The 16947-nt window shown below is 37.9% G+C and overlaps 1 protein-coding gene across 1 annotated transcript in view; it reads right to left on the bottom strand.

Annotated features, from left to right (window-relative positions):
• Positions 1–16947, bottom strand: part of CFAP44 (cilia and flagella associated protein 44) — a 44799-nt gene that overhangs the window by 20715 nt on the left and 7137 nt on the right. Inside the window, 14 exon segments of the mRNA XM_042789045.1 lie at positions 71–213; positions 699–917; positions 2749–2901; positions 4080–4190; positions 5151–5360; positions 7731–7825; positions 9070–9169; positions 10234–10281; positions 10878–11033; positions 12295–12459; positions 12971–13085; positions 14643–14859; positions 15179–15281; positions 16301–16463. Of these exon segments, the coding sequence (XP_042644979.1) occupies positions 71–213; positions 699–917; positions 2749–2901; positions 4080–4190; positions 5151–5360; positions 7731–7825; positions 9070–9169; positions 10234–10281; positions 10878–11033; positions 12295–12459; positions 12971–13085; positions 14643–14859; positions 15179–15281; positions 16301–16463 (1998 nt within the window).

The raw sequence follows: 16947 nt of genomic DNA on the forward strand, positions 1-16947 counted from the left end.
CCTCCTCCCTTCTAAAATCAATTTCATCGAGCTTTTTCACAAAGTTATCTGTTACACTACAATGTTTTACCAGAAGAAGATTTGGTGGATGGGATTGTCATCAGTGTCCCCAATAGGAATCACTTCAAAGGGTTCATCTTTCCTGTTTTCAGGGTCTTCTTGGTGATCATGTGAGAATTCACAATGATAGAGGAACCCTGAGTCATACCCACCCTGAAAAAGAAAAGGACCATAAAGAAATAGTGACAAAAGAATACTGAAGCAGCTGATCAGGTAAATGCAATTTTCAGAATAATTCTTCCTTTCTTAAGGATCTACAATAGGTTAGAAAATGTTATTTCCAAACATCTAGAGATCCTATTTACCCACAGAGAAAAAGCTATCGTGATCACTGACATTACAAGCCATTCTACCAATATGTTAAGATTCTACCTTCTGCTTGTGAGGGAACGGGTTAGTCTTTGTGCCCATTCACGCATCACCAAGAAGCATACCTATTGGAAATTTACTGAACAATCTGAATTGGAGTGACACTACTGGTTTACTTCACAAAGACCTCTGAAACTATCAAGTATGAAAGGAATTCCGTGTTCTAGAGATGGCAGGTTTCAAATAATCTGTTTTCTAAGGCACACAGATGTGAAGGGAAGGTTGCCACATCTTGCAATCCCATCAACATGAAATAAAAATTGATTTACCAAGGAAAGCCAAAATTTTCCTGGTGCTGAATAAAACCCACAGAGGATGGGACTGGGCTCCTCTGGTATGTAGAGAGGTGGCAACGGCTCTTCTGGTTCTTCTTCAGGTTCTTCCTCTTCTATCTCCTTTCCCATCTCCTGTTGCTGCTTTATCCATTCAAGCTTTGCTTTCTTCATCTCCTCCTTTTTTTTCTCTCTCAGTGTGATCTCTTCTTCCAGCTATTACAACAAGCAGAGAAACACAGAGACAGGAAACCAAGGCACTCCACACATGAAATCCAAAGTGGTTCTGGCATTATAGATATAAAATATGTAGAGAAATCTCTTTTCCATCAAGTAGGCAGAGATCAACCCGACTTCATGGGAGTCTCCAGTGGAATGCCCCCATTTGCCTCCTATGAAGTATTTTACTTCACGGTCCTCTGAAACAGAAATCATTCTGCATGAGAAGCAGACTTTTGCATTTCCTCGGAGAGATTACTCCCAGTATTAACCAATATTAGCATACTACTTCTGCAAAACTCTAAGCTCTGTCCTCTGCCTGCCCAGAAGGAAGAAAAGCACTGGAAGGCTGAACTCAAATTCCCAAGTTCTAGTGCATCACTGATGTAGAATAAAAGAGAAGCTGTAGTGGACTTCACTTCTGAACAAGGAAGGGAAGATATTTGCAGATTTATCAAACCTTTAAAACCCCCTTTCCATTCAAGCCTACTTTAGCATGAACAAATATCAAACATTCTCTAAAACAGGATCTTCCTCAGAAAATATTAGATAGCAAGTCATAGAGAAAGGTCTGGAAAAGAACTCAAAAGAGCATTCTTTTTACTGAAAGCAGAATCAGCTAAACCTTAAATATTATCAGCTGATGTGTGTCTGGCCTACCTTTTAAAAATATCCTGCTATGGGGACTTTAGAGCCTCTGCAAACTATTTCAGTGCTTCACCACCCTTACTGTTAGAAATCTTTCCTTACATCTTATCTAAAACATGGTTGCTGCAACTTATTAATTATTGATCTATTCCTAGAGGAAAAAAAGAGCAATTAATATTCTTTCTCTCTGTAGAAAACTTTTCTATTTTTAAAGATTTATAGCATCTCCCAACAATATTCTCTTTTGACTAAAAACAAAACAAAAAAACAAAGCCAAAAAACCCCCAACTAAACTCCACACACACACTTTCAATCTTTCCTTATATATGTATGCAAGCTTTGTGACCATTCTTGTAGTTCTTTCTGTGAGAAAACCATCAAGAAATCTTCCTCCTAGTTATAATAAGAAATGAGGCTTTGCCCAACATTCAGTAATGCACCAGTCAGAAGACAGGAGCAGTTAATAGAGAAAGCAGAGAAATCACAGGTTAAGAATAGAACTAGAGAGGCTGTTGGATTGTGGTGAATTGAACATGGGACTAAAAGCTTGATCACTGGAGCTCCAGAGCCTAACATCAGCTTGCTTTTTCATTTCACAAAATTAACTATAGCTGAGAGCTGGCATAACTCTTTTCCTTTGGCCCTGCATATCTTCTAAATGCTAGTTCTCATTCAAAAATAAAACCCACATCTTTAAAGTTACTACAACATCTTAAAAAATCAGAAATATATAACTGCTGGAAAAAAAAAAAAAAAAAAAAAAAAGATGTTTCATGTTTGCCTCAAAGTGACCACATGTGTGTTTTATGACTGTTCAAAGGAATTTCCCACAGAGCTAACAGCAACCACAAGAAACATATGCTTTCTGAAAATTACCAAAATGAAAATATTTTGAGAACTAATGTGCTATACTACCTTTCCCTTTCTTAAATGCTATCTTCTAATTATAATCAAAATGCACATCATGCTTTCAGTGTGCTGTATGTTCTATTTGAATAAACAAACAACAACTTGTAATTTCAAATGTTGAAACTCAGCCACAAATGGACTCTAGCTGGCCTTCCCCTTCAAGAAGCTTAGCAAAAATCCTATGATGCAATACAGGGACAAACCTTTTAAGATAGTTTTGTCCTCTGGCACAATGAAGAACATGAAATTCTGCCACAGGAGAGTTCTTTACCTTGATTCTGGATTTAATGCTATAAAAATGGAAGTACTGTGTCGGCAGGTTTTTTATTTGATAGGTGAACATTGTATCCTGTTCCTCAACAAGAGGGGCAGGAACTTGAAGAACAAAGCCATTCTCACAAAGGATGAGCAGTGTGCTCTTCACCTGTACAAAACCACAAAAAAATACAAGTATGGGGCAAATGTATACACAGAGTTGAGAGAAACTGTAAAAGCTTAGTCAGAAGATGCATAGGCAGAAAGCCAAGCTCCAGCCAGGAGGCATTAACTCTTAACTGTGCTCTTATTTAAATGGACACTTTTAAATAGACATGGGAAATCAGTGAGCTTCTTTGATGCTATGTATGCTAGGCAAAGCTAAGGGATTGAAGAAGTCTTTGCCATATACAAAACAGCTATGACTCTGACACTTCCTAGCTTGGAAGCAGCATGATGATATTTTGGGAGTTTGGTAAATTAATGGACAGATCTGATCCAACAGTTAGGAGCTGAGGTTTTGGTTTGATAATTTTTTTGTAAGTTCATATGTTTCTATACTAATAAATCCTTTCTGTCTTCAAGACTAGGCTCAGAATCTTGCCAAAGGCTATTCAGCTTTGAGTTTGTTTGTACTTTGCTGGTACATGCCAAGTCCTTTAAAATGAAAAGTCAGGAAGAATAGGTGAGATGAGGATAATAATTATTTAGTGTTTTGAGATTTTAAAAGGCAAGTCTGTTTCAATTTTCAAAGATATCTGGAGAATAGAAAGAGGCTTATTTTATCTGACCCATCACTAAAAATGTGCAAAGAGGGCATATTAGAGTTGCTATGGAAACTCTAACTAGGAATTATATGGTTCCTGTGTCTATAAAATCTCAGCCTCACAAATACATTCATCAAATGCATAGTATTTAATCACCAAGGTGCTTTTTTGAAAGAGAAAAAAAAGTAGTGTAACACTCAGATGTTTGTACTATGTTTAGTAAGCGTTCATATCTAGCAGTGGAGACCTGATACCTGTAGACAAAATTACTCAGGCAGAATCTAGCATACCAAAGACACGATGGGTGCTTTTTTAGTAAACAGGAGTACCTTGTCCTCAAGAAAAGGGCTCAAAATGCAACTGTCAGATGAAGATCTGACTGAACCAGAGATACAGCTACACAGAACCTATCTGTCATGCTGAGGCAGCAGGAAGAACAAAGTAGTAAAACATCTTTTGCATTGTCTATAGAGAACATGGCTAGGGTCATGCATCTTCATCTATTTTCATTTGATAGTTCTTTTTAAAATTACATTTCAACAGTGTAAGGAAGGAAAGAAAACAAACATGCATTACTCACATGGGAAGGTGGAGACCACTGTAATGCCCGCACAGGCCCAGGGACATTGATGAATCCAATAGGTTCATATTGGTCTTCAACAGCAAAAAAGAAAACAGTTTTGTCTTTACTCTGAGGAAAAAAAAAAAAAAAAAAAAAAAAAGATGATGACTGAACCAAAGCTGACCAAAAATTCAAAACACTGTACGCACTTTATGACATAAACATATACTTTCAATGTTTTGAGGCTTGACGGGGGGACTCACAAGTGCCTTGGAACTTAGAACTGGATTTCCATGATGATTACAGGGAGGAAATAAAGATCCTTCCCACCTTGCTCCAGGGCCCTGAATGCACCCATAGCCCTTAATTGCCCTGATGGGCCTCACCTGGCATCCCCAGCCATGTGCTTTCTGCCCATTGCCTCAGGAGCTCCTTTAAAGCTCAGGCTCAGGCCTGATTTTTCAGATAAGACAGCACAGGCTGATTTTCCTGGATAACAAGAAAATCCAGAACTGGTACACTGCATGACACATGGCAGCTTAAATCCTGTAGTAAGTGAAATGCATGGTGATTCAGCTCAAGGAACACATAACTGCAATTGCACTGTTCATGGCTAAAGGCTAGCTTTTAAAAAGAGAGACCACATTGACTGGAAATCATCTCAAAGACTAGCAGGTACACTGGCAAGCCAACTGATTGATGTTGGAAGGCCAAGCAGCACTGGGTGGCAGCTGGAGTGCTACCAAGACGGTGTACAAATGGACTTGCTTTTACTAATTCCAAGATATTGATAAACTAATTCCAAAATGAACCAAATCCATCTTCAAAGGGGATTACAGAACTCACACTAAACAGTCCAGTAATTCACAAAATTAATTGTATGGATTGCATGATTGCTCTCCTTCAGAAAACAAATGTGAGTGCATACAGATCCTTCTTTTCCCCCAGAACTGTAGAGAACTACAAGAAGTAATCAATAGCAGTAGCAGAAGTGTAACTGTGTTGTTAGTAAACAAACTTCACCTTATATCTTTAAATAATCTCTATGCTTATGGCTTAAAAAAAATAACCAAAAGAAATGATACATACCCCTGTGGCAAGCACATCTCCATTTCGTTCATATGCCAAGGCTGTAACTGCAGTAGTATGAGGTTTAAAAGCTTGTTTCAGACTTATCTGTGCATTCTCTGTATTGGTCTGTCCCTCAAGAATTGGCAGCCCTTTGGGATCATAAACTTCAATTATGCGGACAACACCATCTTCAAACCCCACAGCTATTAGACCTCCTTTAGGATTTACCTTTGAGTGGAAGAATGAAGAAAAAAAAACAGTGCATATCTGAGAGCTTAGAATAAGGCTCTGTATGGAACATGCTCTGGTGTTAACCTGCAACTCATCTTCCACAGAAGTGTTGCTAAAGCACAAAGAATGTTTCACATATAGGAAATGTTGTGTATTGTTTCTACTACACTACTGTAAAGAGAGTGGCAGGACGGGGTTATTTTTTGGTTGGGGTTTTTTTTACTGATAACATGCCATTGAATATGGAAATGTTAATGAGGATGTGGTTGTAACGTCTGAGGAAGAGGTAATTCATACTGATATATAAATATGTCAATAGTTTCTTCTTAAGAAGAGCTAGAACACAAACAAGGAATAATTATATTACTCTGAATATAATAACGGGCATCAAATGTGGGTATGATATTTGAAGAGGTGAAGGCACAGACTTGGGTCTGACTGATTCCATGTAAAGTACAGTTGTCGACAGGGACAGCTACTGAGATGGAAAGGAGAGGCTATGGAGTCTTTACCATAGGCCCTGTAGGTAAGCCAATTGCTAACAATGTAGACAGGCTGAACTCTGAAAGAAAAGAGTTAGTAGAAATAGGCCTGTATTTTAGCTGGATCTAGATGGACTTGCAGATTTAGCTGATATTAGCCATACATGGTAGTGTCTTGAAGTGATTTACAAGCTGAGCAAGCTCCAGACATGGCACAGATCAGTATTAATGCACACCAGAAATGAGACCAGAAGGAGAACTGCTGTATGAAGACAGGAAAGTGAATGGATAAGTTCCGTCAGCAATTGGCAAAAGTGTGATTTTAGATATGAAAATGTTTATTGTTCAGAAGGGAGCTGGGAGTGTCTTCCCTTTATGTGGGGAGATCAGCCCATGATGTCTTATCTTAAAAAGTCCCTCTGTAATAAGAGGGTGTATGATAGCATTGCTCGGTAAATGACCAAGAGAAGTCACTCATGAACCTCAAATTTATGGCTCTGCATTTGACTCCCTTCATTAATTCCACATCTTTCCTCTACTAGGAAGCCAGCACTCCAGATGTGGCCTCCCCAGTGCTGAGTAAACAGGAAAGCTCATCTCCCTCAACCAGATGGTAACACCCTTCCTAATGCAGTCCATGATGCTGATGGACTTCTTTGGGTGCATTGCTGGCTCGTGGTCAGCCTGGTGTCCCTCAGGATGCCAAGATCCCTCTCTGCAGAACTGCTTTCCAGCTGGTGGGCCCCCAGGTGGTACTGATGCCTGGGGTTATTCCTACCCAGTTGCAAGACTTGGCATTTTCTCTTGTTGAATTTCATGAGATACTCCTCAGCCCACTTCTCCAGCCTGTCCAGACCACATGAATGGCAGCACAACCCTCCACAGTACCAGCCACTCCTCTCAGTTTTGTATTTAGGCAGTTTTAAATCCACGTCACTGTTCATTTATCTAACCTGTACATTGCTAGCTTGCCTATGAGGATATTGCAGTATACAGATCCTTCAAAGTACATTGGATGAAATTTTCCTAGCTTAATAGCACAGATTTCCAAATATATTTGAGCACCTTAAGCTACGTGGAAGTATCCAATGGGATTTCAAATGCAGCTAGGTAGACTAAGTACCCTTGATTTTTCAGATTGCATTTAGTAGCAACTTTTGTAAAACTGAACTGAGTCAGTTTTGTAATGCTGTACAATTTGTTGTGGTAGTCAGCTTACCTCTTGAATGTCATCACCTAACAGCATCCCTGAAAGTCTGCATGGTCAGAATTATAGTTGTAAGAGCACTGTCCTAGTGTTACCTTCACCTTGGAAATTCAAGTAAGCACTTTCCTCCATAAATTTGCTTATAATTAACCCACTAGGCTTGCTATGTTTCCTCAAGAACATAACTAGACCCTATTTTAATTAAAATTAGCAAATATGTCCAAAAGTGATAGACTCCACACTCTACAAATGATCAGCTCTGGCAACAGGTTTTTTATGATTTATCTCCAAATGTTTGTGGATTGTCTGGGCTGTCATTTCAAAATGTGTTAACTGATTCGTGTTAATTGACAATTACTCCACGTGGGTTAAATAGAAGCTGTTTGTCTATAAACTAAGACTACTTCCTGGGACTGCACACTGAAATCTGATTTTAAAATCTCAGGAAGATACAAAGTAGGATACCTGATAATACACAGTAAAGTCAAACTGTACACATACTATATACATACATACAAGCTACTCCACAGACTCATATTGCATACTACTAAAGTAAATTCCACCATGGCCTAACAGTGACTTCCTAAAGGTCTTGTATGGTGAGCAACTTGATGTTTTTGATGTTGGCAGTGTCATAGGCCACTTGTGAAATTTTATTAACATACTAGCAAAACTCACAACATGAGGTGCCCATGTCAGTGCTGTTCCTCCTTGTTTAAACTTCATTTCACTCAGTTGACTGTTGCTGACGAAATCATAGATACGCACTGACCCTGTGTGGAAAAGTGACAGAAAGAATTTATTTCTTGCAATGTTACTTACATTTTAAGATTTATGGAGAAATGTCTATTTGAATTGAAAGCTGGATAGAATGTTATTAATTTTTCTCTCTGAGTATCCAATGCCCACCTGGAAAGAGATGACTGATGGTTACAAAGTACCACAGCTAGTATGGTGCTCATGAACATAACATAAGCTTTCTTCACTCCTTAACTTACATGTTCCCAAGAGTTGTTGGGGCTGAGGGCTGTAATAAGAAATCCCATGCTGACCACCACATGTAATTTTCAAGTAATCACAGAACTGTGGCATACCGTAAGGAAAATCTCTACTGACAACATAGGAAAATATGATATGCTACTACTTGGGATTGCCTAGGGAGGAAAATATTTAAATAGATGAAAATGGGAGATTGTCCAAACAAAAGCTAGTTTCACCAGAGGTGAAATTAACAGATTCATAGACACACATATTGGTCTGCATAAAATTCCATTCCAGCTGGCATATATCCTAAGTGTCATTTGCTCAACTGGTAGGAGTTTGTCTTCAGGCTAGAAGAGCATGTACATTGTGTAACACAGACAAATGACAAGTTACTGCTGACAAGAATTGAGTTAAAGACCTTGTAGCATTTTCTGAGAAGTGTAAATGACATTGTTAATGTTCTGGCCAGCGGTGGTTCTTTCAAAGCATGATAAAGCTAACTGAGAGACCTAAATTGCACTATTTATATAAGTTAAATAAATATGTCTGTAATTACATGTTAGTTGTTGTTGAGAGCATGATAACTATTGTGTTTTCTAAGAAAGCCACAAATATTAATATTCACAGTGACTTACACAACACTAGAGGTGTATGTAATTCCTTACAAAATAAAAATCCTAACATTTATCAACCCAGAGCCTTGAGTACAAGTGCTGTTATTCAAACCAAATGTCTCATCTTTTCAGCTATTCCTTCAGAACAAACAGAATTTACAAAGTTTCCCATTAAAAACCCCTCTCATTAAAATCCCAGGCTTTTAATGTTAATCAGTCTTAATGCATTACTTCAAAACATTAATGACTTGTCTTAACTATTAAAGAACTGACCCCAGAAATAACAATTGTATGTAAAGTGACTTTTCAAGAGCAGATACACAACTTCAGTTCAAAACAGAATCATTCCAAACCAAGCATCATTGCTCTTATAAAACAATAATTACAGCAGTATGAGAGGAAACAAATATTCTACTTACGGTCAAGAGCAGTGGTGGCCATAAGGTATGTAATGGGAGAGACACTCATGGCCTCAATCCTTCCCGAGTGAAAGGTGTACAGGCGCTCTGGATCACGGGTCTACAACGCAAGACAGAACAGAAATTCTGCTACATTCTGCAGCTGCACTTACAAGGTATTGCCAGCCATACCAACAGCAAACCCGAAAAATAGACAGGTGCTGTTTATGTGAGCAAAATTTGGCATGCACGAGGTACTTATAGTCAATTCCCTTTTTTTTTATTTAAATGTTCATAATAAGGTCATGAGCAAAATTAGTGTAGGAACATTAAGTTCATTTAAAATCTCATCATTTTCTATATGAAAATAAAGGGAAATGCCTTTCATTAAGTGGTTTCAGGCATGGAATTAGTATTTTTAACAAAGAGCTGTTGTTCTGAAGGCAGAGAAAATGCTCTCAAGCCTAGGGCTTATGCTGCCTGGGAAATCATTTCATCATCCAAGGAATTATAGGTTTTGCTATACATTTTTTACACTAGTTTTTATAGTATGGTTGGTACATCTTTTATTTACCATAAAATTCTTGGAGCATAATTTTACCTGTTGCCACAGAACTATATTCCACTCAGAGGAATTGTTCCCATTTACTTTAATATGTTTGGGAGCAAAAATTAAATGCCCCATTTTAACTGTGTCATCTATTTTTCCATCAAAAACATCTCCAGCAGTAACACTACTAACCAGTAGGATAAAACATGTGAAGTGCCTTTCATCTTCTCCTGTTTTTTCCTAGTTCTTTATGTCATTTAGAGACAACAATAGGGATTGTTTCAAACACCTATCTAGATAGGCTGTATCAGTACTCCTTGAACTCGTTTCCTGCATCCATGGAACTTCTATTACCAGCTTATGAGAACAAAACTCCTTTAAGGTAACTTGAATTTGGCAGCCAAAATTTCAGGAATCAAAAACAAAATTATTTTTTATAATCCTGCACAATCATTATTATCAATAACATTATAAAAATAATTTTTTAAGGAAAAAAAGTCTGTTTCAATGCTAACATTTTCAATTGTACAGCTTCATAAAATACAAACTTCATTGCAGATGCATTCAATATAGTTAAAGAAAGTTATTGCAAAGGAATTGAAGAAATCTGAAGAAAGAGAAAGAAACCAGCTTACCATATTTGAAAAAGTCAAATCCAGCTTCCAGATTGCTCCATTGGCATCCTGAAGAAGAAGAAAAACAAAACATGTAACTTGAGTGTTTTCAAACTCAGTTTGGAAATAAAACTGCCCACAGTGACTCCTTAAAAGTTCCTTAATGATTATCGTTGTGAAGCTGAAATGACTGAATGTGGTGATGTTGGTCCTATCAGTCCTATCCATCAGTCCAGGATAACAGAACTTGGACAATACCTTTTGACGTTCTCCTATTCTTTTATGCAGTTCTGGCTCTGAAAGCCAGTCTCACATGTTAGTATACACTAAAAATATAGCATAGCATAGCATAGCTCAGTTGGAACTACCACAATTATCTAGTCCAACTGCCTGACCACTTCAGGGCTGACCAAAAATTAAAGCATATTATTAAGGGCATTGTCCAAATGCCTCTTAAACAGTCACAGGTTTGGGGTATCGACCGTTTCTCTAGGAAGCCTGTGTCAGTGTTTAAAATAAGTTTATATATATATATAAATATATCCAGAAGAAGATTGAATTCTACCAGAAAGAAACATACTGATTTGAACTCCTGTTGTTACTTCACATGACCTCCCTCATTCTGTATTTCTCCACAGAAATGTATGCACTTGAGTGTATCTTACCTGAGCGTACCAAACGGGCTGTCCACAGTCATGAACTTTTGACATGAAACTCAGACTGACATTCCGGCCAACATGAAGTTCATTCATAGGCTCCACCTCCACTAACCCTGTGTCATCCACAGAATCAGCAGCATCTATTGTCTCGAAGTTCCACACCTTCATAGAATTGGAAGCATAAAAAAAAAAAAAGGGGAGGGGGGGGCAGTGTGTATTGGTTTATAAGGCCAGGTTATGTCTTCATACACAATTAATATGGAAACTGAAGATTATAAGAAACCAGGGGAGTGTAGATTCTATAAGTAGAGTAATGAAACCTGTCATATCTGCCTTGCTGCTTTGAATGTAACCTAGACCAGTAACAATCAGCAACTGTTATCTGATACATTTGGCTGCAATGCAAAGTATATGTAAAAGTAAGTTCTCTGTCCTATTCTGAAACAATGGTAGCTTAAATTCAGTCCTGGCACTAGCAGAGCTATACATGGCAGCCTCAGAACTACAGAGAGTAAATGCTAACTGCCTGCTCTCAGCATTGCTCATACTGAGGCAACAGAGAAGAAAGAATGGGAAATCTTATACATCCATGTTCTGCTCTGTGGGATAAGGACAAGACATCAGTTGGCACCCTTATAACCAAGTGATTTTTCCTAATGGCATAATATCAATTTATAAAACACAACAGCAACAAAAATTCCAGGGTGCCTGAAACCCTCAGATGTCTGTAATAGTCGGCTTCCTGTTGATTATCTGGGTCTTTCACATATCAGCAGAAGACACATCATGTCCTCCCTTAAAGAGCAGGCAAACAGGATTGCAAAATCCTAGATAATTGGCAAATGAGATCAGAAACTGAAGGTATGGATAAGGAAAATTTTTGACCTTAACTTATAGAATTATGTTAACTTCAGGATGCTTTTTCTTTTATTTGTTCTTCCATTTCAGTATACATTATCTCTGAGATGCTAGTTAATTTATATGTCATTTTAATATTACTAATCTGAGCTTTCAAATACTCAGAAAATTAATTTCAAATATTGCTGTAGTTTATCCTTTGAAATAACACCAAATGTATTAATAGGCCTGAAAACTATAAAGATTAACCAAAAGTACACATGAAAAAATTAGAATTGCAAGAACAAAGCCGTTATGGAACTAGTATAAATTATTTTAATTTACTAGAGTGAAAGATGATTTATTTACTAGTATTAAACAGAGAATGTTGTGTGAAGGCTATCTGATTCAAAAACATAAACTGTGGAGATATGCTTTTATTCTGCTTGTTCTAAAAATTCATTCTCAGAAAGAAACTGCACTGCAATATTGCCTCCATAAATAAGCCCCAGTAAAGAAAATATGTAACATTTACCTGCTGACCACAAATATGCACACCTAAAGGCAGAGCAGAAGAAAAACTCACCCGAATGAAGCCATCTTTTCCGACAGTGACAAGTTCTCCTTCATCCAGAACTAACTGGCTGACAGGGCCACTGTGACAGGGCTTGTGTCCAGCTCGACAGAGCTCTACTTTAATAAGGCCCCCTTCCCAAAGCAGGAAGTTGCCCCACTCGGTCCCTGAGATAACCTTCAACGCAAATGAAGATAAGTACGTAAGCACCTGCACTTAACCATGCAGAAATATTGGCAAGAAACTAGTTAATATTTGTGGCTCCCTTCCATGAAAGCATTAAATCATTAGCAATGTACAGATATTCAGAAGAGAAGGTGTAAAGGGTGAGAAGATTCAGCTTTATAGCAATGTGACATAATTTACATGCACTGAAATGGTTAAAGATTAGGGCTAACAGGCTTTGTATTTCTTTACACTAACAATTTCACTACCCTATTAGAGAAGCCTCAGCTCTAAGCCAACAGAGAACTTTTGTCTGGGAATTACAATACTAGCTGTACTTTTCAATTATTACAAAGCAAGCCAGGTTTTTGGCAAATTAATGTCAATATTAGCTTATCAGAGCAGCTCATTGAGGGACTAATTCAAATCACTTTGAAGCAAATAGTAACTCTCCAACTGACTCAGTAAACTTTATATCAAAACCTGAAAGGGAACAAAATCAATTAAACTTTTTCTTACTTACTTTCCCATCAGGCAGCTCCACATAACCTACAATGTCAGTCACTGCTGTTTTTCCAAACCTGCCCAAAGTTCCTTGTAACTTGAGACCAGTGAATGTGAGAGCCATCTTCCAGAACCTGAGTATAGTAAAAACATAGCTCTCTGATACAAAATTTCCTGAACACACTTCTCAGTCCCTCACATTGTAATAATCTTACCAGGAATGCCTCCGAGTTAAGGGCTGTTCATTTATCACTCTTTTTTCGCAGGAGACCCTGGGTTTTTCTTTTTAAAATGAGATAAAGCCTTTTAATTGCACAAACATGTCCTAATACTACCCCTATGAAAAAGCTAGGAAAAGGACTTGGAATGGACAAAATGAAGATTAAACTACTATTTAAAATTAATAAGTGTAAAATGCATAGCTACATCTTTCCGGCTACAACCAATACACGTCGTTAGGGATACCTATTTTATTCTTGCTGTTTGCAGTATATGATGCTCAACTGTGTAAACCCATGGGACTAAGGTCTTCACCGAATTTCATCCAAGTACCCCCATGGACTTGAGCTTGACTATAAAATCTCACTGAGCCAAAGGTTTTATCCTAGATCTTCATAACTATTTCTATTTCATCATTATATTTTTAGCAGTATAAAACATAACTTTAAATTACTACCTTGCAGAAAAATTAGCATCTACTGCAATTAGGAATAGTCCACCATGTGTGCAGGAGACATGACATTTAAGACAAGTGTTAGAAACTGGAATTTGAGACCATACTTGGGTGAAAGGTCATGTTTGCCATGTTATAAAAGCTATGTCAGAGTTAATTTATAGTATTTTAGCTCAAAAGAAAGTTTATAAGTGATTTTGTTTTGTCAGTTTTCCATAAATAATGTCTTCTAAACCACGTTCATTCTGAGTCTAAAAAAGCCATTTGCTATTTCAGACCATCTTGCAACCAAGCTACTGAGCAAATCTCAGATTTTGATGTGATTCCTCTATTAAAATTCAAAGAAACTTTAGATGTGTTATTATTTTAAAGGTATCATTTATATTACAATAGCATCCAAGTCATATCTTAAGTCTCTGCTGTATTAACATTGAACACTGGATAAATACAGAACACAAAGTTAATCCCTGTCCCAAAGATCTTAAAATTGTGGTTTATTTTTTGTTACAAAAGGATCCATGAACTTATCAGAGAAGGGAATGCATGGAAGCATATCTTTTGTAAGGCTTCCCTGCAGGCTTTTCGTGGTATCAGAGGGTTTCTGATCCATGACTTGGCAACCAGTTCTAATGGCTACCCAAACAGCAAATGAGTTCAAGAAATCAAAGGTAGAAAGTCCAGAAGGCACAGGAGGCATATATGCTATGTTACCAGCTAGAAGACATGTATATATAAATATTTTTTAGTAATTCTCCCCAGTGCTTGTTGAAATTACAAGAATGAAGACAGCACTACCAACATCCAACAACAAGCATCATCCTTTTTGCACAGCAAAGATGTTAAAAGACTTGGCTGACTGGCTGAAGGATTTGAACATTCTAATTTTGGTAATTGTAGCGGCCAGGTAAAATAGCATTCCTCATTGGTCCATGTTTGCTCATGATGCATTCCTGTTAGTCATCCTCCACATACTGTGACTTCCGAGGTGATATGTATTAATCCTAATCAGTAAACCTACCTGATGTGTCCTGCTCCAGATGTAGTTAGCTGCTCTTCATTATCAGCAGAAAATGTGACCTTGTAAACATCCTGTGAAAAAGCTTTTGACCTCAACACAATTTTTTCTTCTTTCCAGTCCCAGATAGTCAGCATGTAGTCAGGGCTGCTCCCCACACTGGCCAGCAAAGTGCCAGCATCATTGAAATCACCAGAAACATAGGCTTCCTCTGTTCCACCTGAAGAAACATACAAGCCCCAACACACACACACACACACACGGAAAAGAGGAAGAAACAATAGGGAAAATCTGCTTAGAAGGAGCTCAACTTTCACCGCAATTTTTTTTCACTATGTAACAGCTCTCAGTTGGCTATTTCTACTAAATAAAAGTTTCCTCCCGCGTGTTAATGAAAAAGCTTGAACCTGGTGTTTTCTATTTTGCTTTGAAGGACCAAAAGGTTGTATTTCCTTCTGAAGTGACCCACTACTTCATCTGCTGAGATCTATAAACACTGGCCCATTTGTCTAAAATGAAAATAGAACTTTTTACACTACCTCGCAGTATTCTGTAGGGCCTCAGTGAAGGATAATCGTAGATGATGAGGTTTGGCTTCTTCCCTTTTTCTCCTACTGCAAAGTACTGCTTAGTAGGGTGTGCCTTGAAAAAGAGAAGTCCAGTTGCATGCTGTAATGACACCTTTGTCTCTATCCTACTTGTTATTGAGTTATTGTATTTATTCACTCATTAGTCAAAAGATATTCCCGTAAATACCAGGTTGTATTTTTCTGTGGATTTATTCTGAACAACTGCCAATCTGTTGCTCAATATCAGAATGAAGTTACTATGCACAAATGATAAAACCATTATGAACACAAAATTGTATATTGCACGTATAATGCAGAACCATGACAAACTGTGAAATAATTTGCTTTATCATGCATTCTTTTACTATTCCTACCTCACTCAACCCACTAGCTGATCCTTCCATGAGCAGACAGCTCAAGACAGCTCAGGAAAGCAGATAGCTGAAGAAAAGCCATCCTGAATGATGTTGTTCTGAAGACATAAAGATGTACCATGATTCCCCAGAAAAGGCTGCTTGCAATGGAGCAGAACAGTCTGAGGCTGGTATTCTGAAAGCCTTGCTCATGTGGAATAGAACTGAGAGAAGGCAGAGCCCTTCACAGGGTAAAGTGCTTCAGATCCAGAGGAAGCATTTGAGAGACCAAGTGCTTGGTAGGAGCTTAGTAGAGTGAAACTAGATACTTTTTCTCTTCATTTATCTAGGAACTTGATTTTCTAAATTTTAAGTGCAGGCAAAACACTATACTAATATCAGCTGTGACTAGGAGAGATGAGTGTTCAGGAAAAAAAAAAAAAAAAAAGTCGGTATGAGTCAAAATAAGAATGTAATAGTTCTAAAAATCCCAGATGGCACCTGTCAGTCCTTTAAGGTACCTGCGTCTGGGACTTAGGTATGCAGATAATTGTCCTCTGCTAATTATGTTGATGGGCTGAGTAGCCCACACTGCATGGTCCACAAATCCCCCTTATCAATACCATACCTTCTTACGTAGATGCATGTGCAGCTGTTGAAATGTCCCATCAGGCAATCAAGTGAACAATTCGCTTCTAGAAAGTGACTAATGTACTAAAACCCAAAACAAAAGTCATACCGTGATAAACCCAATTCCACCACCACTGCTGCTCCGGAGATAACTTTGAGAATTAGTTTTCAGGTCCAGGAGCACCACTTGGTTGCCTGCTATATACATCAGTGTTTGACTATCCATCAGCAGCAGGTTTACACTTCTGGTGCAGTCATATCCAAAAGAATGTCTGAGAACAGTTCGATAAGGAAAAGATTTGACACCGGATTTCTATAGAAGTTTATAAAGTGGACAGAAACTAACCAAACCTGAAATGGGAATACTGAATCTGGTAACTAAAAGCCTAATGGTAGGAGATAGTTTTGTTCAATATACAGTGAAGGTAAAATATATCAAGCCTCTGTAACTGAGGGGAAGGCAGAAGTGAAGACCTTCTAAAGTTAATATTCCATCCTTCCATCTCCACTACAGGGCACACTTCTTGTCTCTGATGCATCCTTTGGGGCTGAAAGGAATTTGTATTCTATTGGTGTTCTCTTTTCAACCAAAATGTAAGAGATATGTCTCAGATTACTTGGAACTGTTCCACAGACAAGAGATCAAATCAAAGAAGTGCTCAAACTCACTTAAATGTTTACAGGCAGATGTAGAGAAGGGAGAATCCAGTTTTCAATAGCAGCTTGACTGTGTCTGCAGAGAAAACCACCAGCACT

Source organism: Tyto alba, unplaced genomic scaffold, assembly GCF_018691265.1.
Source record: "Tyto alba isolate M040663 unplaced genomic scaffold, T.alba_DEE_v4.0 Super-Scaffold_14, whole genome shotgun sequence".
NCBI classification, from domain to species: domain Eukaryota; kingdom Metazoa; phylum Chordata; class Aves; order Strigiformes; family Tytonidae; genus Tyto; species Tyto alba.